The following is a 25,434-nucleotide window of genomic DNA, read 5'->3' on the forward strand; positions in this document are numbered from 1 at the left end:
GATCTGAACCAAAGTCAGACACTTAACCGACTGAGCCACCCAGTCGCCCCAATCATCGCATTAGTCTGTCTACTTTTGTATATGCTTGAGATTTTCTATAGATAAGAGATGAAAAAAAGAAAAAGTAAGAAAAAAAGCAACTCAGGAATTATTCCAATTTTCTGTGCAATTTAGGTATGAAACATCAATATTCCTCTGTGGAGAAGAGAAATCCTCCGATTTTTCAGGAGAGAAAAAGTTCAGAAGAAAGAAAAGTTTACAAGTACAGTTGCATACTGAAAGAACTGAGGTACTTATGATCTGAAAATATTTTACTTTTGAGCGTTGTTTTTAGCTTTCAAACATTCCATCACATTTTAGTCCAAGTATTGAAATGTCACATCAATCAAAATCATTTTTTTTTTTTTTTGAGAGAAGAGAGAGAGTGCGAGCAGGGGAAAGGGGCAGAGGGGCAGAGGAAAAGGGAGAGAGAGAATCCTAAGCAGGCTCCACACCCAGCATAGAGCCTGACATGGACTTGATCTCATGACCATGAGATCATGACCTTAACTGAAATTCGTGCAGACACTTAACCTACTGAGCCACCTAGGTACCCCTGAAATGTCACAATCTTAAATATTTCTTCTTTCTCTTCCTTCCCCTGTTCCTCCTCTTTTTCTTCTTTTTCTTCTTCCTCCTCCTCCTCCTCCTCCTTTTTTTTTTTTTTTTTTTTTACAAAAAATGTAACAAGGAACCCATTCAGAAGAATATGACATTTTCCCCTTCCTTCTCCATTAGATCTTTATTTTTATTACTTTGCTCTCTGTTAACACTTCTGCTGTTGTAACAGTGACCCTGAGCATTCCTTGGCTGTGGCAGCATAACTTTAATCTTGGCCCCCATCTTGCTCTGTATATGGTCTTCTCCCCTGTGTTTATATCTCAAGTCTCCTTCCATTTTTATAAACACTTCATTGTATATCTCATCTTGAGATCCTTAACTTTGTTCCCTCTCCACAGACCTTTTATCCAAATAAAGTCACATATACAGGTTCCAAGGAGTAGGATATGGACATATCTTTTTGGGGCCACCATTCAGCCTGCCTCATTCACTATATGATGTACTTAGATATACTGTCTATCTCATCTGGGTAATTTCTCCCATCTGCTTTCTAGTTTATCTTTCTCCAGCTGAATCTAATCTCTAGTTTAAACTGTCTATTGAGAATTTAATTTCAGTGCCTATATTTTTTACCTCTAGAAACTTTATTTGGTTCTTCTTTTTTTTCAATTAAAAAAAATTTTTTTAACGTTTATTTATTTTTGAGACAGAGCAAGACAGAGCACGAACGGGGGAGGGTCAGAGAGAGAGGGAGGCACAGAATCTGAAACAGGATCCAGGCTCTGAGTTGTCAGCACAGGGCCCGATGCGGGGCTGGAACTCACGGACCGCGAGATCATGACCTGAGCCGAAGTCGGACGCTCAGCCGACCGAGCCACCCAGGCGCCCCTGGTTCTTCTTTCTAAAAAGAATTTTTTTTAACATTTATTTATTTTTGAGAGACAGAGAGAGACAGAGCATGAGCAGGGGAGAGGCAGAGAGAGAGGGAGACACAGAATCTGAAGCAGGCTCCAGGCTCTGAGCTTTGAGCACAGAGCCTGACGCGGGGCTTGAACTCACAAACCGCCAGATCATGACCCGAGCCGAAGTCAGACGCTCAACCGACTGAGCCACCCTGGCACCCCCATTTGGTTCTTCTTATAATCTGCCTTATGTCATGTTTTTTGGTCATGTTCTTTAGTTGTTTCAAGACTGATACCTGATAAAGATAATATAAAGTCCCTGGGGGATCTAAGTCTTCTGTTTATTGCTTTGTCTGCTTCTTACTCATTAACTTATGTCCTTGGGTACTTTGTACTTTTTGTTTATTTTCTCATATATTGTTGATCTAAATCTGTGGGAATCTCACGTGAGTCTGGATCTAGAGTATTCTCCTCCAAGAGAATTTGAATTCTCTTCTGCACTGCACTTCAGAGATGTGATGAACATGGGACAACTTTAAATGACTTTTTTGGTTTCTGTGCTCCTACCCCACATATTTAGTGTAGATCTGAGTTCTGTACTCATGTGTGGGTAGATCTATCACCATAACTAATCCAGAGGAGTACTCTTTCTTCTCTCTCTCTCTCTCTCTCTTTTTTTCCAGCCTGGAGCTGAGACAAAGACAGATTTTACTCTGCATACTTCTGTGCTTCAAAGGGGGCCTAGACTCCATGTAAACAAGGTTCTAGACTCCACGTAAAATTGAAGACACCCATTATTACAGTCCTCGTTTTCTAAAGTGATGCTTTTCTGTCTACCCAGCTACTTGCCACTTTTGAATCATGCTTATGCATACATGTTAAGTGGATAATTTTCTCAATCATGAGGATGATTTAAAGCATGAGTACCTGTGTTATTTGAAGAACTGTGTTGATTCTCCACATTATTTTGCTCATATAGTCAAAGCCCATATATGTAGCCTAGAATCTGGTGGTCTTCTCTTCACTATACCATAGATTTGTCCTGCTTTGTGAAATCCACTATTTTAAATTGACACGACATTAATTAGATGATTTAGTTGCATACTTAGAAAGACATGACTCTGCAAAAAAAATTCCATAGTTTATTTAAAATTTTAGTGTATGTAAACTCTAATTCCATTACAAAAAGCAATTTTACATCAGTGAGGAACCCAGATATGATTAGCTGTCTTTTTAAGAGGTTTATTTTCCAGTAATGCTGGCTTACCAGTGTGATCTCAGGCACCCACATTCCTGCATTTGGCTCTAGATTGCCTCTTCCTCAGTGAAGCTGTTGAAGGAGAAGATGACTAAGAAAGAAAGGTCTTCACTCAAGTTTCCGAATCAGTACAGTGTTCACAAGGCTTTATCACCCCTTTGTACATCTTCCTCAGTTATTCGGTATTTAAATCATTGTTTTTTTCCCTTAAATGTTGCATTAAGATTTGGGTTTTTCTTTCCAGAATCATCTATCATTTCCACATAAAGTATGCAAAATAGTTTGTGCAAACTAAGACTATGCTCTAGGGAGGGTGGCGTAGAGCTAACTAAGATCACTGTATGTGGAATTCACAAACTTAACGTTGAGTCCTTATCGACCTCCCTTGCTAGCTTAGGCTCTTGTACAATTCACTTTCTATCTCTGGGCCTCAGTCTCCACATCTGTACAAGAATCTTGTACTAGACGGACCCTTGAGATTCCTTCTAACACTAACATTCTATGATTTGAGTTATTTACGTGTTAGGGGATTAGATAAGTCATCTTTTCAAAAAATTTTTACTGACAGGTTGTGGCATCTGGGATTCTTTGCTATTTAAAGATACTCTTGTTTTTCCTTACTATAATAACTTTCTATAAAATTTGCTGTGACTTGAATTAAGAGTAGCAAAAATTGGACGACAGCCAAAGGATAGTGAATCATGGGCACTACTTACTGACCAGGGTAAATTCTGCTCCATAGAGAGATGTCTAAAAGAAGCAAGGTGGGAATTCTGGGATGAAGAGTATATAATTCACTGTCACTTGGATGGTCTTTCAATAAAGGTTTTTATGGAGTAAGAGACTGGAGAATCTCAAACTGTTGATAGGCTTGCTAGTATTTTAATGGAAAAATGGCATAAATACTTTGTGTGTGTGGTGTTTTGTTTTGTTTCGTTTTTGTGCTGCTTTCTAATGTGGCTGTTTCTTTGACAGGGAAAGGGAAATGCTTTCTAGCCTCTGCAAGACATCATGTAATGAAGTACCTCAAGGACACTGACACTCACAAGAATTAAGCGGTAATAATGGATTCTAGAACTTCGTGAATAAATTCCCTGATTGTGTACATTTTAGAAATTGTTTCCGTGATTAGTGTCGCTTTCTTTACTCCTAATGGCATATGGTATCAACTAATATTACATGATGTGACAAATGCTGTAGTCTGTGAGTAAGCATGAGCAAACTAGGTAAAATAAGTATTCATAAATATCTTTTTTTAGAAATATCTTCTGTCATATTGATAGGCAAAATGTAACATATGTGCTTATTTTAGTTAAAATATTTCGGGAAAAAAGTCTGACTATTACATCCAACGAATATATTAGTAAGCACTAGAGTCACTGATTTTACTAGGATTTAGTTCTTGGTACATAGTACCCTTCGCTTCTTTTTTTTCCCCCTTCGCTTCTTGACACTGAACTCTCCCGTATCTTGGGCCTCTTCTTTATATTTATGGAGTCATTTAGCACATTTTTCCTTTCTGATCATCATATTAGGCATCTTTTTATTTTTTTTTTTTTTCATAAGTAATCTCTGTGCTCAACGTGGGCCTTAAACTCACAACCCTGAGATCAGAAGTTGCGTGTTCTACTAACTGAGCCAGCCAGGTGCCCCTATGTTAGGCATCTTTTCTTTTTCTTTAAATTTTTAATGTTTATTTATGTTTGAGAGAGAGAGAGAGAGACAGACAGAACGTGAGCAGGGGAGGGGCAGAGAGTGAGGGAGACACAGAATCGTAAGCAGGCCCCAGGCTCTGAGCTGTCAGCACACAGCCCAATGTGGGGCTTGAACTCACGAACCACGAGATTATCACCTGAGCTGCAGTCGGATGCTTAATCAACTGACTCACCCACGTGCCCCAGACATCTTTTATCCTCCAGTTTTATTGGGATATAATTAAGATGTAGCACTGTGTAAGTTTAAGGTGTATAGCATAATGACTTGACTTACATATATTGTCAGATGATTACCACAGTAAGTTTAATTAATATCCATCATCTCATATAGATACAGAAAAAAAGGAAAAAAAGTTTTCCTCATGAGGAGAACTGTTAGGATTGTAAACAACATCCATAGCCTTCCCTATTTTCTCATTGGAGAAGATTCCCTTTCATGTCACTAATCCCTTCACTCTTAATTTTCTTCCATTGAATTTTCTTCTGCTTCCTCAGGGACTGTGTCAGTATTATACTGTATGTTTTTCAAAGAAGCTTCTTTTTTTTTTTTTAATTTTTTTTTTTCAACGTTTATTTATTTTTGGGACAGAGAGAGACAGAGCATGAACGGGGGAGGGGCAGAGAGAGAGGGAGACACAGAATCGGAAACAGGCTCCAGGCTCTGAGCCATCAGCCCAGAGCCCGACGCCGGGCTCGAACTCACGGACCGCGAGATCGTGACCTGGCTGAAGTCGGACGCTTAACCGACTGCGCCACCCAGGCGCCCCCAAAGAAGCTTCTTGAAAGAGTTGGTTTCCTTAATTATTTATTTACTTCCCATTTCACTGAAACCTGGTTTCCACCCCTAATACTCTACTAAAACTCCTGTTATTAAAGCCATCGTGGGGCGCCTGGGTGGCTCAGTCGGCTAAGCGTCCAACTTCGGCCCAGGTCATGATTTTGCAGTTCATGGGTTCGAGCCTCACATAGGTTGTACTGACAGCTCAGAGCCTGGAGCCTGCTTCAGATTCTCTGTCTCCAGCTCTCTCTCTGCCCCTCCCCAGCTTGCACTCTGTTTTTCTCTCTCTCTCAAGAATAGATAAACATTAAAAACAAAAACAAAAACATTGTTACCAATATGTTAGTCTTTCTCTGGTATTTAGCACTGTCATCTAGCACCTCTTTTTCTGAAAACTAAGGGTAGTACCCACTGAACTAAATTCAGTTTAATTCAACAGACATTTTTTGAGGATCTGTTCTGAAGTAGACACTGGCACTTGAAGAATGAAAAACCTTGCCCCCTAGAGCCTGATAGTTGAGTGAGGGATATTGACATGCAAGCAATCACAATACCAATGGCTTTGTCTGAGATATGTACCGAGTGATAATGGGAGCATGGAAGAAGGATTTAAACATTCCCAGGGAAAATTGTGACTGCCTTTGCTATGTGAGCTTTGCATGACTTTTCTCAGTTTCTGAGAGTTGTTTAGGAAACCTGTAGACTTGGAGGTCATTTACTCTAGACATACCTAAATAAATCATGAGATTGATTTAAAAAATTTTTTTTCTCAACGTTTATTTATTTTTGGGACAGAGAGAGACAGAGCATGAATGGGGGAGGGGCAGAGAGAGAGGGAGACACAGAATCGGAAACAGGCTCCAGGCTCCGAGCCATCAGCCCAGAGCCTGACGCGGGGCTCGAACTCCCGGACCGCGAGATCGTGACCTGGCTGAAGTCGGACGCTTAACCGACTGCGCCACCCAGGCGCCCCTTGAGATTGATTTTAAAGCAAAGAATTAGAACACAAAGACTTGCTCCTCTTTCTTCCTTTACTGATCATTGTTTTTTCATTGGGAGAGAGTGTAGCGGGGATGACGATAATTATTCGTTTGAATTAATTAACCGTTTTGTCGTGTGTATTTAGCACTTCAGAAGGCCTGTAAAAGTTTTAGCAAAATTCAAAGTGGTAAAATTTATGTGAATGATCTGCCAACGATCCATCACACCTTGAAGATTTTTATAAGTGCTTCGGAAATGCAAAAGGCACTAAAGACTGTTGCTATTGATGGTAAGTTTTGTGTTTTCATTATTAGTTTAAGGTTTGCAAACATGGATGTAAGTTATATGTTGGTCAGATTAATTACAAATCATAGGAAAGCTAAGCTTTATAATATGTCCTAAAAACGTTTTTTGCACCTTTACGATAATATTAAAAAATTGGGCCTCCAGTATAATTGGATTGATTGATTACCAGATTTGATTATGACATACTTTCATCAACATCTGATATTTTTAGACTTTTAATTTTTGCTACTTGCATACGATAGGGAAGATTTCTTAAGGCAAAGTGTTTGAGTATAAAAGACCAGATTAATATATTTAACTATGTTAAAATTAAGAACTTTTATTTATCAAAAGACACTTTAAAGTAAAAAGACAAGTTATGAACTTGGAAATATTTGCAATTCACAGAAGTGACAAAGGATTAGTTTTCAGAATGTGTAAAGAACTCATAGAAATTAGTAACAAACAATGGAATGGAAAAGTGAGTAAGACTCACGGATAAGAATATCACATACAAGAAAATATATGTAGCCAATAATCATATAAAAATATTTTCCATCCTCAGTAGTCAAAAAAATGCAAATCAAAATCCTAATAATTTTATTTTAAAACATCTGGAAAAGTAATTGTTCTTTTGTTGTCAGTGTCCAATACTTTAATCAAAGAGGTAAATAATAGAGAACTGATTACATTTACAGATCATTCCAAGCTTATTAAGGAGGAGAGATAAGTTTAGAATAAAAATGGTATAGGTAAGTTGAAGGATTGGTCAGAAATAAAATAAACTTAATACACACAATGGCACAGTAATACTCTGAGGTTAAAAGCATCAAGCTACTCAAATAAAAGATGTGGATTGGTTATTATAAAAAATTTGTAGATGGAGAATACTAGGAGTCAAATGGACCACCAATAGAATGTTACTTAGCAACCTAACAGGAATTGACAAGTTGCAATGGTGTCATTCGTCTATCTATCCGAGTCACCCCAACATTTTTTGAGTGCCTACTGTACACAACTTTCAGAGGGTATAAAAATAAAATAATAAATATAAATCTAACTTTTAGAAAGACTAAAAAGCAACTCTATTTTTTCTGACATGTTTATTTACCCATATGTTAATTCTCTTGACATATAATTTTTTGGGGATTTATTATTAAAATAATTATTCAAAGTGGAAATAACTTTATTCTCTGAAAGCATAGGAGAATAGAAAGGAGAAAATAAAACTTATGTGTAATCCCACTACCCAGAGCTGAACTTTGGTATTTTTACATATATTTTTCTAGGATTTTTCTAAGCATGTGTGTGCGTGTGTGTGTGTAACTGTGGTATATACATACGCATAAACACATAATTGGAAAATATATATGTTGACTCACATGCATACAATTTTGTTACCTTTTTCTATTAACTTTATATGTTAGGCAACCTTCCATGTAAATAAATATAGATCCACACTGCCTTTTTAAATATTTAATTTTTTTTTTTAACATTTATTCATTTTTGAGAGAGAGAGAGAGAGACAGAGCATGAGTGGGGGAGGGGCAGAGAGAGTGGGAGACACAGAAGCAGAAGCAGGCTCCAGGCTCTGAGCTGTCAGCACAGAGCCCGGCGTGGGGCTCGAACTCACAAACCGGGAGATCATGACCTGAGCCGAGGTTGGACGCTTAACCGACTGAGCCACCCAGGCACCCCAACACTGCCTTTTTAAATGGCTGTGCGCCGGGGTCCAGCCCCAGCAGGTCCAGGGGTTCCCGAAGGATGCACGGCGTCGGCGAAAATAACAAATGGACACGGACAACAACAGTGTGTTAGACTGGCCGCTTTATTGCGGCAAACGTGGCATTATATTTGTTAGCAATTTCCTTGTAGCGTGCGTCATCTATGTTTCTTGGCTTTACCTATTTCTAAAAATGTTCCTTTGTGTAATCACCCATTAAGGGACAACATGGTTATTTTCTTGTAACGTTACAAGAAATTGATTAATTTCTTCATATTATTTTCATTATGTATCTACGTTTATTTATAGTCTATAAAGCGTTTGCTTTGCTATTTTCATGAAAGGTCATCTATCTCTCAACACCTCAAGTGGAACATTTACAGGGACATGACTTCTTAATTGTTTCTTTGAACCATTTGCGTATAAGGAACAAAAGTTATTCGCTTTGGTCTGGGGTGCCGGGAGGGAGCCAAGAGGGCCCTGGGAACCCACGCCTTCTGCGCTCCCAGGGAGACAATGTATACCTAGGAACTAATGAACCCTTCTGTACCGTAACCCACCAGGTCCAGTTATCATCTGGAATGCCTCCTGGGGGCCAAGTGGGCCTAGGGGTTGGAGTAATTTGTATCCATAGATACATTCCTTTGTTGCCAGGGTGGGGATTTCAAATCCATTTGTCCCCCTCCCTGGCTGGGAAATATATGGGGCTATCCTTCCTTTAGGTAGAGGAGTCTTTACAGGGGGTGGCAAGGGCTGGATGTAGGCCCGCATAATTTCCCTGCGGAATCTTCTTTCTTTCCCCCGTGGTCCTTTTCCCAGGGGGCCTGTCATGGGCAATTCCCCAACCGACAAATCCCCAGTATACTTTCATTGGTAGGGGGGCTGCCCTGACCAATGCTAAGGCCAAATTACATAAAAGCAGGGGTACAAGAAGCTTCACTGTCGGTGGGCCACCATGCAGTCCCGATCCATCCATCACCCGGGCCCTGCCATCAGGCTGGTTGGAGAGCTTGGCTTTTGGCAGCTGTGAATTATTCTGTGGAACAGGTCAAAGCACAAAAACAAATTGTTTTGAAAAATAAGCTATATAACAAATAATCTAAATAAATATGTTATTTCTAATATTTTTGCTGTTATAAGCAGGGTTTTTTCTCTTTATCTCATCAGACAAAAGATAGGTCACTAAAATTGAAATTGCTAGGTCAAAGGATGTGAACATTTTAAGGCTTTTAAGTAATACTGTTATTATAAATCTTTAGAACTTTAGATTTCAAGACTTCAGATGTAGTTTCTTCCAGTTACCTGGATTTACAGTTGGGGAAACTGAGGGACAGAAAGATAAAAGTCTACTCCAAAGCCATACAACCTATTTTATTTTATTTTATTTGTTTTTATTTTATTTTAATTCTAGTTAGTTAGCATACAGTGTTGTATTAGTTTCAGGTGTACAATATAGTGATTCAGCAATTCCCTATATTACGCAGTGCTCATCAAGATAAGTATCCTTTTCATCCCCTTCACCTATTTCATCCATCCCCTCATCCACTTTCCCTCTGGTAACCCCCAGTTTGTTCTCTATAGTTAAGAGTATGTTTGTTGGTTTGTCCTGTTCCCCACCCCCGCCCCCCACCACTTTGTTCATTTGTTTTGTTTCATAAATTCTACATGTGAGTAAAATCATATGGTATTTGTGTTTCTCTGACTGGCTTATTTCACTCAGCATTATACTCCCTAGCTCCATCCATGTTTTTGCAAATGGCAAGATCTAATTCTTTTTATGGCTGAATAATATTCCTCTGTGTGTGTGTGTGTGTGTGTGTGTGTGTGTGTGTATCACATCTTCATTCATCTGTCGATGGACATTTGGACTGCTCCCATAATTTGGCTATTTTAAATAATGCTGCAATAAACCTAGGGATGCCTATATACCTATGAATTAATGTTTATTCTTTGGGTAAATTCCCAGAGGTACAATTACTGGATCATATGGTAGTTTTAATTTTTTGAGGAATCTCCATACTGTATTCCACAGTGGCTACACCAGTTTGCATTCCCACCAACAATGCACAAGGGTTCCTTTTTTTTTTCTACATCATTGCCAACACTTGTTTTTCCTTGTGTTTTTAAATTTAGCCATTTTGATAGGTGTGAGGTGATATCTCATTGTGGTTTTGATTTGCATTTCCCTGATGATGAGTGATGTTGAACACCTTTTCATGTGTCTGTTGGCCATATGTAGGTCTTCTTTGAAGAAATGTCTGTTCCTGTCTTCTGCCCATTTAAAATGGATTATTTGTTTTTCTGGTGTTGAATTATATAAGTTCTTTATATATTTTGGATACTAACCCTTTATTGGGTATGTCATTTGCAAACATCTTACCCCATTCAGTAGGTTATTGTTTAGTTTTATTGCTTGTTTCCTTTGCTGTACCAAAGCTTTTTATTCTGTGGTAATCCCAGTAGTTTATTTTTACTTTTGTTTCCCTTGCCTCAGGAGATGTATCTAAAAAGATGTTGCTATAGCTGATGTCAGAGAAATTACTGCCTCTGCTCTCTGTTAGGATTTTTATGGTTTTAGGTCTAACATTTAAATTCTTAATCCATTTTGAACTTTTGTGTATAGTGTAAGAAAGTGGTCCAGTTTCATTCTGTTGCATGTTGCTGTCCAGTTTTCCCAACACCGTTTGTTGAAGGGACTCTCTTTTCCAAATGCATATTCTTGTCTCCTTTGTTGAAGATTAATTGGCCATTTAACTGTATGTTTACTTCTGTGTTTTCTATTCTGTTCCATTGACCTATGTGTCTATTTTTGTGCCAGTACCACACTGTTTTGATTACTACTGCTTTGTAATATAACTCGAAATCTGGAATTATGATACCTCCAGCTTTCTTTTTATTTTTGAAGGTTGTTTTGGCTATTTGGAGTCATTTCTGTTTCCATACAGATTTTAGGATTGTTAGTTCTAGTTCTGTGAAATGCTGTTGGTATTTTGATAGGGATTGCATTACATTTGTAGATTGCTTTGGGTAGTATGGATATTTTAACAATATTCTTCTAATTCGTGAGCCCGGAATGTCTTTCCATTTGTTTGTGTTATCTTCACATTCTTTCATCAATGCTTTATAGTTTTCTGAGTACAGATCTTTCACCTCCTTGCTTAAGTTTATTCTTGGTATTTTATTCTTTTTGGTGCCATTGTACATGGGATTGTTTTCTTAATTTCTCTTTCTGCTGCTTCATTATTAGTGTCCATACAAACAATTTTAGATAACATATGTTAGTTTAAATTTGTATTCCTTAATTTTTACATTGAAAAAAGTGTAGACCTATATTGAATATCTTGGTAAAAATTGCAAATACAAGAAAAAGTTTAATAACTGAATATAAAGGTTTTTTTTGTTTTAAGTTAGTATTTTTAGCTTAAAGAAGTTTACAAATTACAAAATGGAAATTATCTCTTCACCTCAATCTTTCACTACAATTCTTCATAGTACACACTGTTAATAATTTGGTAGGTAGTCTTCCTGGATATTTGTTATATACCTTTTAATTGGTCTCATATTGATTAGTGGTGAAGTTACCTCTAAAATTTTTGCTATTACAAATAATGCTATAAAGAGCATCCTTGTTCATCAATTCTTGCACATTTGTGTAAATATTTTTATAGGATAGATTTCTAGAAATGAAGAAGCTGGGTCATAGGATATGCATATACCTATAGGAACATGGTTTATGTCAAGTCATGTTATCTTGTCCAGCTTTAATGAGATATAATTGACAAATACAAATTGCATATATTTAAAGTGTACAACGTAATGATTTGATATACATATACATTGTGAAATGATTACCAGCTATCAAGTAAATAACATCTCCATCACCTCACATAGTTACCTTTTTTGTGTGTGATGAGAACACTACTCTCTTAGGATATACTCTCTCAGCAAATTTCAAAGATACAATATAGTATTATTAACTATAGTCACCATGCTGTACATCAGATTCCCAGAACTTGTTCATCTTATACCTAAAGTTTGTATCCTTTGACAAACATCTGCCCATTCCCTCCACCCTCCAGAATATGTCATATACATAGAGGTTACATTTTCTTTATTCATCTGTTGGTGAGCATTTAGGCTGTTTCCATTTCTTGGCTATTGGGCATAATGCTGCAATGTTTGAAGTGCACATAGCTCTTTGAGATAGTGCTTTTATTTCCTTTGGGTATCTATCCAAAAGTGAGCTTGCTGGATGATATGATAGTTCTGTTTTTAATTTTTAGACAAAACCTCCGTACTGTTTTTGGAATTGGCTATTTCAATGGATTTTAAATTATCTGCGTATTTTATAGTTTTATTGAGGTATATACTTGACATATTTAAAGTCTACAATTTGAAAATTTCTACATATGTATATACTTGTGAAAACTCAATCCCATTATACCCCTTGGTAAGCCCCCATTCTCTTTCCACAACCCCCCCTCACTACTTCCCAAGCAAACACTAACCTGCTTCTGTCACTACAGATTGTTTGTATTTTCTAGAACTTTATATAAATGATATCATGCAGTAAGTACTCATTTTTTTTAGTTTGATTTCTTTCACTCAGCGTAATTATACTGAGATTCATCTATGCTTTGGTACATATCAGGTTTATTTCTTTTTATTGCTAAGCAGCGTTCTCTCTTATGGATGTACCATGATTTGTTCATCCATTCCTTAATTGATGATGTTTGGATTGTTTCTGGTTTTTGGCTATTACAAATAAAGCTGGTGTAAACATTCATTTATGTGTCTTTGTGTAGTCATATACTTTCATTTATCTTGGGTAAATACCTGATGGTAGGATAACTGGGTCATATGGTAGGTATATTTGAATTTTTTAGAAACTGCTAAACTGTGCTTGCAAAGCAGCTGAATTATTTTACATTGTTATGAACAATTTATGACAGTTTCAGATGCTCCTCATCCTTGTCAATCCTGGAATTGGTGAGCCTTTAAAAATTGTCATTCTAATAGATGTATGGTGTTTTCTCATTGTGGTTTTAATTTGCATTTCCTGAATGATCAAATGATTTTGAATATATCTTCATGTGCTTTTTTGCTACCTGTATATCTTATGCCCATTGAAAATGTGTTTGTGTTCCTACTATTGCGTTTTGAATGTATATATTCTGAATACGAGTCCTTTACTGGATATGTGAGAGAGAGCACAGGCAAGGGAGGAACAGAGAGGAAAGAGAGAATCCCAAGCAGGCTCTGCCCTGTCAGCACAGAGCCCTATGCGGGGCTTGAACTCACCAACTGTGAGATCATGACCTGAGCCCAAATCAAGAGTCGGAATTTAACCAGCTGAGCCACCCAGGCACCCCAATTTTTGAAGAATATCTTTCAACTTAAGTTCATACTTCTGAAGAAGTCTAGTCTACAACTATTTCTTGTATGGATTGTGCTCTTGATGTTTTATCTATAAGGTTTTTGTTTAAACCTAAGTCACATAGAAGTCAGAAAACAAATCAAAATAATTGATTGAAATTTGCACAGATGTTTCATTGTTTCTTTGAAGGAAAGGAGAAACCACTCTCAAGTTATGACACTGAAAAAGAAATTTCGAGGTAGACAACTTGACAAATTTTCCAATCCAGAAACTGTTTCTGTGGTTTAGCAATGAGAACAACTAAGCCTTGTCAATTTCTCTGACAGTAGAAGCCTGCAGACCACCAGAAGCACTGAAATGTTCTTTTATAAGTTACTTTGTTCAGATTACATTAATTTAAAATGTAAATTTATAATAAGTTTCTTCCAAACACAGATAAACCCTTTCCAAATTGGCCTCATTTACTATATGAAGAGGAAAATGACGTTAGAGTTATTTAACTTGAAGAATCTTGAAAAATTCAGATGTTCCTTGACGCAGATCTATGCTTGTCTAGAAAATGAGACAGAAGAATCCTGATTCTGTGTTTTGTCACACTTTGTAAATCTGGATTTTCAGCTCTAGTTGCTCATCAGAGATGACCTGTGCATTATCATGCAGAAAAAAAAGCTCCATAATTTCAACTTCTCATTCAAACCAAGCAATAATTTCTTACTGAAATTTTCATTTGTACAATTTAGATTTCTTTCTTTCTTTTAATAAATAGGCATTACTTTTTGCACGATAAATGAGAGGATTTTTTGGGTGAAGACTTTAATATTGTGCAATATTTTGTGCATTTGTTCAATGCATTTTGTGTGTGTGTGTGTGTGTGTGTGTGTGTGTGTAATGAGAGAGAGAGAGAGAGAGGAAAGGAGGAGAGGAGAGAAGGAGATGGAATGATTTGAGGCAAAGCTTTCATTAGAGTCTCATCTGGATCTGTAATCTCCCCTAAAACCACTGGTATAGAGGGTCTTAGCTAGAACACAATGAAATCAGTCCTATTCTTTTCAGGTAAAACCATTATATATGTAAAATTGACAAGTTGCATGACTTTTTTGCATCTAATGACAAGTATAAAAATTAGAGCTTTGAGTAAAGAATATTGCAGTATCTTAAATTCTAGTCTATATCATTTTGATTATTGCTGGGCACTATTTACTACATAATTAAAATGTGTAATTATGTTTTATGATAGGTTTTCTTTTTACAGTCTATATTTAATGTTAGTGCTCCTCTAGACTATCAGTTAATTCTACTCACATTTTTAGTTTGCATTTTTATCTTATATTCTTAATGAGTTTGCTAATGCAGGTTTTTTCCTTCTGTTTCTGAACCATTATTATAGTTAATGGAATGCTGGATTTTTCAGATTTCCTTAAGACTGTGAATGATGTTTTGTTATTTGGTCTCCCAGGATCCAGGTAAAAAAACGATTCTTCAAAATTGCAGAAAAGAATGATTTTGATTGTCACTGATTTTAGGGTGGGATGGTTATATGGATTTATGTTTTTTTCAGATCTCTCACATAGTGTTTTCCCCTGTAGCCTAGGTTGAGAAAAATTCGACACGAGTTATTTCATAAAAGGCACTAAAAACCTGTCCACAGTATCCTAATTTTCTATCCATAATCTCCACTTTTTCCTGCATGCAACGGCTAGATTTTCTTAACACACGATTTTTGTCATATCATTCTCCTGCCCAAAAATGTAGATGCTTTTTCCTGTGATGAAATGAATGTGGTCCAAACCCTTATGCTTGACCTCCTCACCCCCTTATAATTTTTCTTGCCACTTTCCTCTTGGTAGAATCTTTTCCAGGCAAGAACCCCGTGCTCCAGTTAGAGACACAAATGTCTATACATGCCAATTTCATTCTTGTTTCCAGGCCTTTCTTTGTTCATGTGGTTTTTTTCTTTTTTCCCTTTGAAATCTCATATCTGCTTTCTTCTCCAATGTGAATAGTACTTTCTTTGCTCTCTTTGGAATCTGCTTGTATTTCTCCCTAAAAGTTTCAGACACTGATGGATCTCCTAACAACGTTTAGTTTACACTCCTGTAAATAGCAAAGAAAGTGATTGGAAGAAATATTCCTGTTACTGATAGAAACAGTGCTTCCAATATTCTGAAATCTCTAGGGTTTGTGACCTAATTTTAACAGTTCTTTGTGTTAGAACAAATCAAAACAGAAACCAGTTCCTTGGTTTTGCCATTAGGCAAGATCAAATTCCTATAATCTGTCCTTGGGGTTATATATTTCTGTCAACCAGCCTGTACTTTCTTGGAATCAAGGATATATGAATGTGATAATCTTCATATACCTGGATAAGAAGCAAGAGGCAAGAAAACTCTTTAATGTTTATTCATTAATGTAGTGAATGTTATTTAATACATTACCGTATGCATCAATTAGCAATATAGATGTGATGCTTGGCTTGCTTTCCCTCTTTGAATTTCTTCCTACTTGGCATTTTGATGAACTCCTATAGCACTGGGTTTCCTCTTTGTCTACTTGGTTTTCAGCTTATAGCTTTTTCTTGACTATAGATTTGTAAGTGTGTTTGGGTACCTAAGTACGGCCTGCTTGTCGAGCCCCAGTTGAGCTATCATGTATTCCTTTGTTTTTGAAGTTCTGGTTTTCTATTTTGACCTATTTTTTATTTATGGTCCAGTGTTCTGAGACCAACCAAGAAGTGCCAAATTTCTTTTCTTCCTCTTAAAACAGTATGCCTAATTCTCAAATACACTATTTTTAGTAAAATATCCAAGCAATATAATAGTATATAAATGTAAAATACCCTCTTTAATCCTTCCTATCTTAAAGTTAATGTTGACTTTAGCATCTTTTATTATATGCACTTATGAATGTATATAAATATTTACATATTACATATTTTGTAAGAGAAAATGAGTTATCAGTTACTAGGCAGAAGAGAACTAGAGTACCTGGGTCTTATAGAGGCAAGTGAAAAGATCAAGCATACAGGTAGAAATCAAGAGACCCTAAGAAAATAAAAGGGGAAAATATGATCATCTTATACTTTAAGAGAAAGGGATCATGCTATGTACTTTGTTGTCTAGCATGATTTTTTTTTTTTTTAACTGAGTAATATGTCTTGGAAAATTTTCCCCGTGCCAGTAAGTGTAGGTCAGCCTTTTACTTAAAAAAAAATTGTTTTTAAGTTTATTTTTATTTATTTTGAGAGAGAGAGATACAGAGCAAGTGAGGGAAGGGCAGAAAGTAAGGGAGACAGAATCCCAAGCAGGCTCCATGCTGTCAGTGCAGAGCCTGATGTGGGGCTTGATCTTAGCATCCATGAGGTCATGACCTGAGCCAAAATAAGGGGTCGGGTGCTTAACCAACTGAGCCACCGAAGTGCTCGATCCTTTTATTTTTTAATAGCTGCATGGTGTCTGAAAAATGTAGATATACTATAATTTATTTAATCCTTTATTGATTCTAATTATCTTCCTAGTATAGACACTTTCACAATGAATATCTTTTCTTATATTTCATACATATTTATTTTCACATTATAGTTTATACATGTATGCTTGTGTCCTTAAGTGCCTTTTAAGGCAAAATTAGTTGCCAATTATTAGGTAGAGGAGAACCAGAGGGACCCTATGTGTGCATTGGGGCATGCCTTCAACACTCAAACAGATAGTTTTCAACTCTTCCTTAGCCTTCATTTTCTGCGTGTGTATATCCTCAACGTAAGCCAGACCTGAGAGTTCAGAACCTACTCTGGTTTTCCTGGGTACAGACCTGTTTATGTGTGCAGCCATCTAGATGCTCAGGAATATGTTGGAACTTTTCAAAGACATCTCATTTCCCAGATTTTCCTTTTAAGCTTGTTTGCTAGCCTATTATTTGCCCCAATTGTTTTTTTTTTTTTTTAATGGCATGAATCTACATTTATTGACTTGTAAATAGGTCCATGGCATATTTTTAGTGAAAAGGCAGTATACTATATGTACTGTCTTAATTGAGTGAAATGTTCACAATCGTTGATGAACGTAAAGAGACATAGAAAGGTATCCAAGTAGGATATGAATCAAAATCCATCATTTTTTGCATGCCCTGGATGGGAAATTTGTGTTGCTTTTATCTTTCTTCTTTGTACAGTTGTGGGTTTATTTGATTTTTAAAAATCATTGTGTCGGGGCCCCTGGGTGGCTTAGTCAGTGGAGTATCTAACTCTTGATTTTGGCTCAGGTCACAATCCCAGGGTTGTGGGATCAAGCCCCAAGTCAAGCTCCACATTGAGCATGGAGCCTGCTTGGGATTCTCTCTCTCTCTCTCTCTCTCTCTCTCTCCCTCCCTCCCTCCCTCCCTCCCTCCCTCCCTCCCTCCGTCCCTCCCTCCCTCTGCCCCTCTCCCCTGTTCTTTCTCTCTCTCCAAAAAAAAAACTTTTTTTTTAATCTTAAAAAATATTAGTATGTCATTGGAAGAGCAGCAATAGCATTTAAGAGCCAGGCTCCTGAATCTGACTGGTTTTGGTTCATTTGTCTCAAGTTTTTACTTAAACTAATTAGTTAGTATATAGTATAATACTGGTTTCAGGAGTGGAATTTAGTGCTTCATCATTTACATGTAACATCCAGTGCTTGCTCCAACTATTACCCACCACTTCAGACAGTTATAATGTTAACTAATTGCCTCTGATTGTGTTTGAGGAGTACTTCCAGGGAAAAGGCTCTTTGCCTTGGGCAAGCTTTGAGTCCCGTCAAATAAGGCAGCTTGGCAAGTAGGGTCTTCCAGGGAGCCACAAGGCAGGTCTAATAATGAGAGTTCTTAGAGAATGGGGCTTTGAAGAAGTTCCAAACTCATTCTTCTCCATTGGCTGTCAGGCTGCTGTTTTTCATCATGAGGGTAGGCTCTTAGTTTTCAAGGCTCCTGGGAAGCTGGGATGGTAAGATGGGAATAATGGCAAGCTAAAATGCCACAAAGCTCACGATTACTGAGGTTCAGCCGTTTTTCTGAAAGAAAACACTCTTTGGATGACTCTAAGCCTTTGATTTATAGCCAGAGTTTTGAAAAAAGTTGATTCTGACAGTTTGCGTCCATGTTCTCACAGCTTTTATGGAGGAGAGGATTCTCAGAGGTCCTTCCTCTGCTACTTTTGCTCGCCTGGTCAATAACAACTGGTTGGTTGGATGAGTGAATAATGCCCAGTTCTTCCTCCATGACTGTGCAAATCTAAGAACTTGTGGATCAGTAGGCTCGTTATATCCTGAATTCCGAGAAAATGTAGTCTGACAAAAAGTGATTTGCTCTCTGAAGTGGATTATGGGAATTGTGTTTCCTTATCAAATTAAGGGGTGCGGTAGTCTGAGGATCACTTAAATTTAGCATTAGGACGCAGGTATCAATCTGTTTAGATTTTAAGGAGGACATCTGTTTAGGGAAAATTCTCTCATTAATATGAATATTTTCATTTAGCTGTGTTCTTTCCAATTCATTTTAAAAAAATCATTTATTTAGGGGCGCCTGGGTGGCGCAGTCGGTTAAGCGTCCGACTTCAGCCAGGTCACGATCTCGTGGTCCGTGAGTTGGAGCCCCGCGTCAGGCTCTGGGCTGATGGCTCAGAGCCTGGAGCCTGTTTCCGATTCTGTGTCTCCCTCTCTCTCTGCCCCTCCCCCGTTCATGCTCTGTCTCCCTCTGTCCCAAAAATAAATAAACGTTGAAAAAAAAAATAAAAAAATAAAAAATAAAAAAAAATTATTTATTTAAAGTCAAATTAGTTAACATACAGTGTAGTATTGGTTTCAGGAGTAGAACCCACTGATTCATCACTTACATAGAATACCCAGTGCTCATCCCAACAAGTGCCCTCCTTAATACCCCTCCCCCATTTAGCCCATCCCCCTACCCACCTCCCCTCCAGCAACCCTCAGTTTGTTCTCTGTATTTAAGAGTCTCTTATTGTTTTTATCTTATTTTTCCTTTCCTTCCCCTATGTTCATCTGTTGTGTTTTTTAAATTCCATATATGAGTGAAAACCTATTTGTCTTCTTCTAACTGACTTATTTCACTTACACAATACACTTGTTCTATCCATATTGTTGCAAATCTTTCCAATTCATTTTTGATGTTAAGGACTGTTAGCATAAGAAAATGAAGTTTCTATGGAGAAATAGAAGACCTTTAAATAGTGGTTAAACCATTGCTAAACTCTTTGTAATATAAAAAAATCTGAAGAGAAATTTTGCATCTGTTCTGTTCTTTCTTTTACACTATTTTTTCTAAATTACATTTTAAAACAATTAATGATGCCCTCAAATTTTAGATTAAGCTGCCTTGCTATTATAGATTATACCACTGATAGATATGAAATTATTTTAGTTACAAGGCTTAACTAAGCGGTGAATATAGTATAATGAGATAATCCAGAGCTTTTAGCACAATGTTTGGCATATAAATAGCATTCAATAAATAGCACCTATCTTTGCTAATATTATATCAGTAGTGATAATAGCAAAAATTACATTTTATATTAGGAATGTGGTCAGAATTGGGCAAATGCCTACTTGCAGGTACATTTTTAGAAAACCCTATGCCTATGGAAAGGTATTGTACCCTGGTAGGCTATTGACACAAAATCAGCCCCTCCAAGAAAAGCTGTTGATTCTCATGATAAAATAACTTCTTTGTTTATTATATTTTTGCAGCATTCCAGAATGCCTTGAAGATTTTCTGTAGGATAAAAAGTGGTCGAGTTGCGACTGATGAACTGGCTGCTGTTTTGGATAGCATGGATATTCCTGTAATTCCTGAAACTTTTCAGGAAGTGATAAAACATGCTAGTATAGACAGTGAGTTATTTGAATTACTATGTAAATATATCTTTCTTGGATATCAGTGTTCTGATTCATCCTTCATCTCTCCTTCTTGATTCTTACCTCTTGCCACCTATCAACATTGCTTACTGGTGTCTGTGGTAAGAGATAGTCTAGAAAAATTAAATGAGAAATTTCTAAAATTATTAGATTTTGGTATGTTTGATAAAAATGTAAGAAAAAAATGTATTTATTTTCTTTTCAAACGTTCCTCTCTTTTCCATTTCTTGTTTGTGGAGAGATGGTTTCTTTAATGTCAAGGGCATTGGCTTCACAAATTAGGAGACCTAAATTTCTTGAATTTTTAACTTTATTAGATAGCTTTGATTACACAATCTTCTCATGCTATTCAGTTACTCTTTGCAAAATGTAGATTTTTAAAAAAACATTATGGAGATATTTAGCAGATGTTTTGTATTATATGTTTATATGTCACCAGGGGGTGTCTGATAATAATGGATTGATAAACGATTGATTCATTGATTATCCATGTATTTAATGAGTCAGATAGTCATTTAATATCTACTGTGCTTGGAACTATGCAAGGTGATACAGAGATGAATAGAACACATTTCTTTTTCCAAAGGAGTTCCCATTCTAGTGTGGAAAGAGTCAAATAAAATGAAAATGATAATGTTGTATAGCAAATACTGTTATAGAATGTAGTTAGGCTGCAAATGTATACTGGAAACACCAGGGAAAGATCATCAGAGGATGTGATGTCTGAGCTAAATCTTGAAGGATCAATAGGGGTTAGTTGGTTGAAGGTGGTAATGAAGGTGGTAATGAAAGACATTTTAGACTGAGGGAACAGTTTGTGTAAATATGGCAGGAACATTATCAGACATGGCATCCTTTTCCATGGGCTTCCACAGGTTTTTGTCATTTGTCAGTGGTGGCTTTTAGGGGGTCTTTGGTGGCTGGGATGTACTGTGAAGATAGAACCAGGCTGCATGAATTTTAGTAGGTAGTCATTTATGGTGAGTTCTGGGTTGATAGACATAAGTGGAGGGATGTTCTGGAGCATAAAGATGCCCATAAAATAGGGATTTTAAAGCTTAATCTCAAGTCATATTATTAAATAGCCTTTAGGGCATGCTCTACCAGAAGCAACAGAAATTACATATGAAACCACTGTGGCTTTTTTTTTTTTTTTTTTTTTTTGGCTTATGGAATTCTGGTCTGGATTTCCAGGCTTTGTACTTGGGGAGCTAAACTGAAAAATTATGCTGATATCATAGATTGTTGTAGGAATTAAATAGAACCTATTGGCACTAGAATAGTCTCAAGAAATAGGAAGCAGAAACCTGGGAATTATCCTTGGCAACTCTGTTTTCTCTGTTCTCCTCATGCAACCGTTGTGAATTACTATTATTTTAAACTTCTAGATATCTCTTAAATCTCTCTATTTTCCACCATTACCTTAGTCCGAGTTACCATAATTTTTCCTTAGGACCATCACTGTTCATCCTAACAAGTCCACCCACATCCAGTCTTTTTTTTTTTAATGTTTATTTATTTTTGAGAGGGACAGAGACAGAATGCGAGTGGGTTAGGGGCAGAGAGAGAGGGAGAATCCGAAGCAGGCTCCAGGCTCTGAGCTGTCAGCACAGAGCCCAACGGGGGGCTCGAACTCACGAGCTGTGAGATCATGACCTGAGCCGAAGTCAGACGCTCAACCGACTGAGCCACCCAGGTGCCCCCACCCACACCCAGTCTTATCCCCCTTAACACTATGGACAGAATGATCTTTTCAAAACACACATCTGTGGGGTGCCTGGGTGGCTCAGTCAGTTAAGTGTCCGACTTTGGCTCAAGTTATGATCTCAGGCTTGTGGTTTCAAGCCCCATGTTGGGCTCTGTGTTGACAGTTCGGAGCCTGGAGCCTGCTTCGGATTCTGTCTCCCTCTCTCTCTCTGCCCCTCCTCCCCTCTCAAAAATAAATAAACATAATAAAAAAAATAAAAAAACCCCACACATCTGATCATGTTACCTCCTTGCATAAACTCTAATAATACTTCTTGGGATGAAGAGCCCTTTAAGGTCACGTACAAGGACTTGCAATGTCTGGCCTTTACCTTAGATCTCCAGCTTCATCTCAGACCACATTCTGCTTTGCTTACTGTGCCTTCTTAGAGTTTCAGTGATATACCAGGCTTCCTCCTGCCATAGCCTTTACATATAGTCTTTTCTTTTCCTGGAGCATTCTTCCCCTCCTAGTGAATTACTACTTATACTTTGGATCTAAACTCAACTCTATTCTTTAAGGATGCTTCCATGACTTTTCTGACTAGGTCAAGTTCTCATACACTCTCACAGCACTAATCACAGTTGCAACTTTTATTTCTTATATTTTTTAAAAAGTTTTTCAATGTTTATTTTTGAGAGAGAGAAATAGAGTGTGAGTGAGGGAGGGGCAGGGAGAGAGAGGAAGACACAGAATCTGAAGCAGGGTCCAGGCTCTGAGCTGTCAGCACAGAGCCCAATGCGGGGCTCGAACTCACAAACCACGAGATCACGACCTGAGCCAAAATCAGATGCCCAACCGACTGAGCCACCCAGGTACCCCTATTTCTTATTGTTTTGTGAAGATCTGTATCTCAGATAAGACGAAATACCAAGAAAGCAGATATCGTGTACTTTTGCTCAATATTGTATCCTCAGTACTCCATACAGTGCTTATGGCACATATTAACTGCTCAACAAATATATGTTGAATGAATTAATAAGTCTCACCCTTCACTCCATCTCCTCCAACCAGAGAGAATAAGATTTTTTCATTTTGTCATTTTTAATAACCTGGCTGTGACTTAAGGTAAAATTCCTCATTGGGGAGGTCCTTGTCTTTTGACTAGGAAAATCATTTTAACAGGTATGTTTGATTATGAGAGCTAAAGCCTATTGGGAGATACCTAGTTTGAGCAAAAAGGTAAGGTAAAGTACTCTATATAAGAAAACGACAGGAACTTAGAATACAACAGTGGCTAATCGGCAGCTGGAAGAGGAACACTGAGGGAACCTGAGAGTGGATGGGGTTCTAGCAATCAATAGAGAGTGGCTGTAGAACTCTAGGACAATACTATGTAGTGCTTGCTGTGCTATAAAGAAATCCCTGACTCTCATTAATTTCAAGTTATCTAGTAAGAGTTGGTTATATACAATAGCCTTGTGTTAGTCATATGGTGGGTCTATTTTCTTTTTCAAGGAAAAAGGTCTGTAGGTTCTGTGTTAGGTAGGCTTGGGGTGGAGAGAAGATAGCACCTATAGGATGTGATAATGTGAGAGAGATCAGGAGTCCACGGGAATAGAAAACAAAACGAAAATCAACTGCCAGCGTATAAAGCACTCAGGAATCTTCAAATTTTGGAGGGAGTATTGATTGCTGTTCATATAATGTATGGTGTGGGGTCGGGGCTATTTTACTTAAACATTAAAGGAAAGGACACCCTCAGAATGCCAAAAGTTTTGGGTTACCCCGGTAGTGGATATGGATTCTTCTGTGACAGAATTTTGAAGTAAGGAGTGATATAAGTCAGTTATCCCACTAGTGGAAGCCGTAGCACCCTGGTATAGGTACTGTTTTAACATCTTGTTTTTGTATTTGGTTTGGTTTTTTGGAGCAATACTGATACCATGGAGAATATCTTCATGAGTATGCATGATGAAGAGGAATGCCGCTGGAATTTGCAAGGAAGTCCAACAAGCATTTGCTTCATTAAGATCTGGCAAGAGGAATATGGAAAATCACTGTGTGACAGTTCTGGTAGTTTGGTTTCTGAGATAGGATATTGGTGCAGTAGTTTTTTCTCTCGTGGTATTTACCGATCTAGTAATTGAACTGGGTGAAAAGTAGTAACTAGCACGATTTTTGATGAGAAGGTCTTTGATATTGTGGAGCTATTGTGGAGATTATGGAAATGTGTTAATAGTCATTTTACACCTTCAAAGTAATGTTGCCCTGAATATGACTTTGATGATGAGGATAATTTTTTTTCACATTAGATAGTTACATTTTCCAGGTTGAATGGAAAGGAAAGTTCCAATATGAGCTTCCTCCAGAAGGACAAATGTAAGAGTGGGAAGCTGTTTTGAACTTCTCTTATGAAGTAAATGCTACCTGTAACTATACTGATTGTCTCAGTCTCAACCAGGAATTATTCATTGAGGTTTTGATAAGCTAGGTAGGGGTCAAAATAGTAATTTCAGATTCTGTAATGCTTATTTGGCCACCAGAGACTATATAAATGGATAGTATTTGTCTTAGAGGTGTGTGAGAAATGTTTGTCATTGCATAGAAGAAGGAATAAATTTGAGCGAGAGCTAGTAAATCTGTAAATGGTTGGCTACTGCATGCTCACTGCAATGTTGGACCTCTTTCCAGAAAGGGGAGTTCTTTAAGTAGAGACCAGATATAAACAATACAGCCTTCTCCATTGGATTAATTTATGGATGATCCAACAGAATACTTTTCACTGATCAAATTCAGGAGTTTGAGGGCTGAAGCCTTGAATGATTTTAGGACTTATGCTTTGATCTAAGAACTTGGGATATGGACTCTACAGAAGTTCCAGAAGTTCACTGGGGTGTTAGAACCACAACCAAGAACAGAATGAGAATAAGTACCAAGAAAATAAAAAAACAGAATGTAAGAGTGGCGCCTGGGTGGCTCAGTCAGTTAAGCGTCCAACTTCGGCTCAGGTCATGATCTCGTGGCTCATGAGTTCAAGCCCCATGTCAGGTTCTGTGCTGACAGCTCAGAGCCTGGAACCTGCTTCAGATTCTGTGTCTCCCTCTCTCTCTGCCCCAACCCACTTGCATTCTGTCTCTGTCTCTCTCAAAAATAAAGAAACATTAAAAATTAAAACAAAACAAAACAAAACAAAACAAAACAAAAACCCAGAATGTAAGAAGCAGTTCTAATCAGAAGACAACTT

The 25,434-nt window shown here is 37.4% G+C and overlaps 2 protein-coding genes across 2 annotated transcripts in view; both read left to right on the forward strand.

Annotated features, from left to right (window-relative positions):
- Positions 1-25,434, forward strand: part of LOC147574432 (uncharacterized) — a 299,824-nt gene that overhangs the window by 147,156 nt on the left and 127,234 nt on the right. The gene's annotated exons all lie outside the window — the stretch shown is intronic.
- The window catches only part of LOC147574438 (EF-hand calcium-binding domain-containing protein 13-like), a 153,028-nt gene that overhangs the window by 19,341 nt on the left and 108,253 nt on the right, over positions 1-25,434 (forward strand). The window contains 7 exon segments of the mRNA XM_086686450.1: positions 175-289; positions 2,812-2,942; positions 3,736-3,818; positions 6,380-6,523; positions 15,007-15,056; positions 15,058-15,082; positions 20,333-20,476. Coding sequence (XP_086542576.1) covers positions 175-289; positions 2,812-2,942; positions 3,736-3,818; positions 6,380-6,523; positions 15,007-15,056; positions 15,058-15,082; positions 20,333-20,476 — 692 coding nt within the window.

The sequence above is a fragment of the Puma concolor genome, chromosome E1 (genome assembly GCF_028749965.1).
Source record: "Puma concolor isolate L17-30 chromosome E1, mPumCon1.1.hap2, whole genome shotgun sequence".
In the NCBI taxonomy this organism is placed as follows: Eukaryota; Metazoa; Chordata; class Mammalia; order Carnivora; family Felidae; genus Puma; species Puma concolor.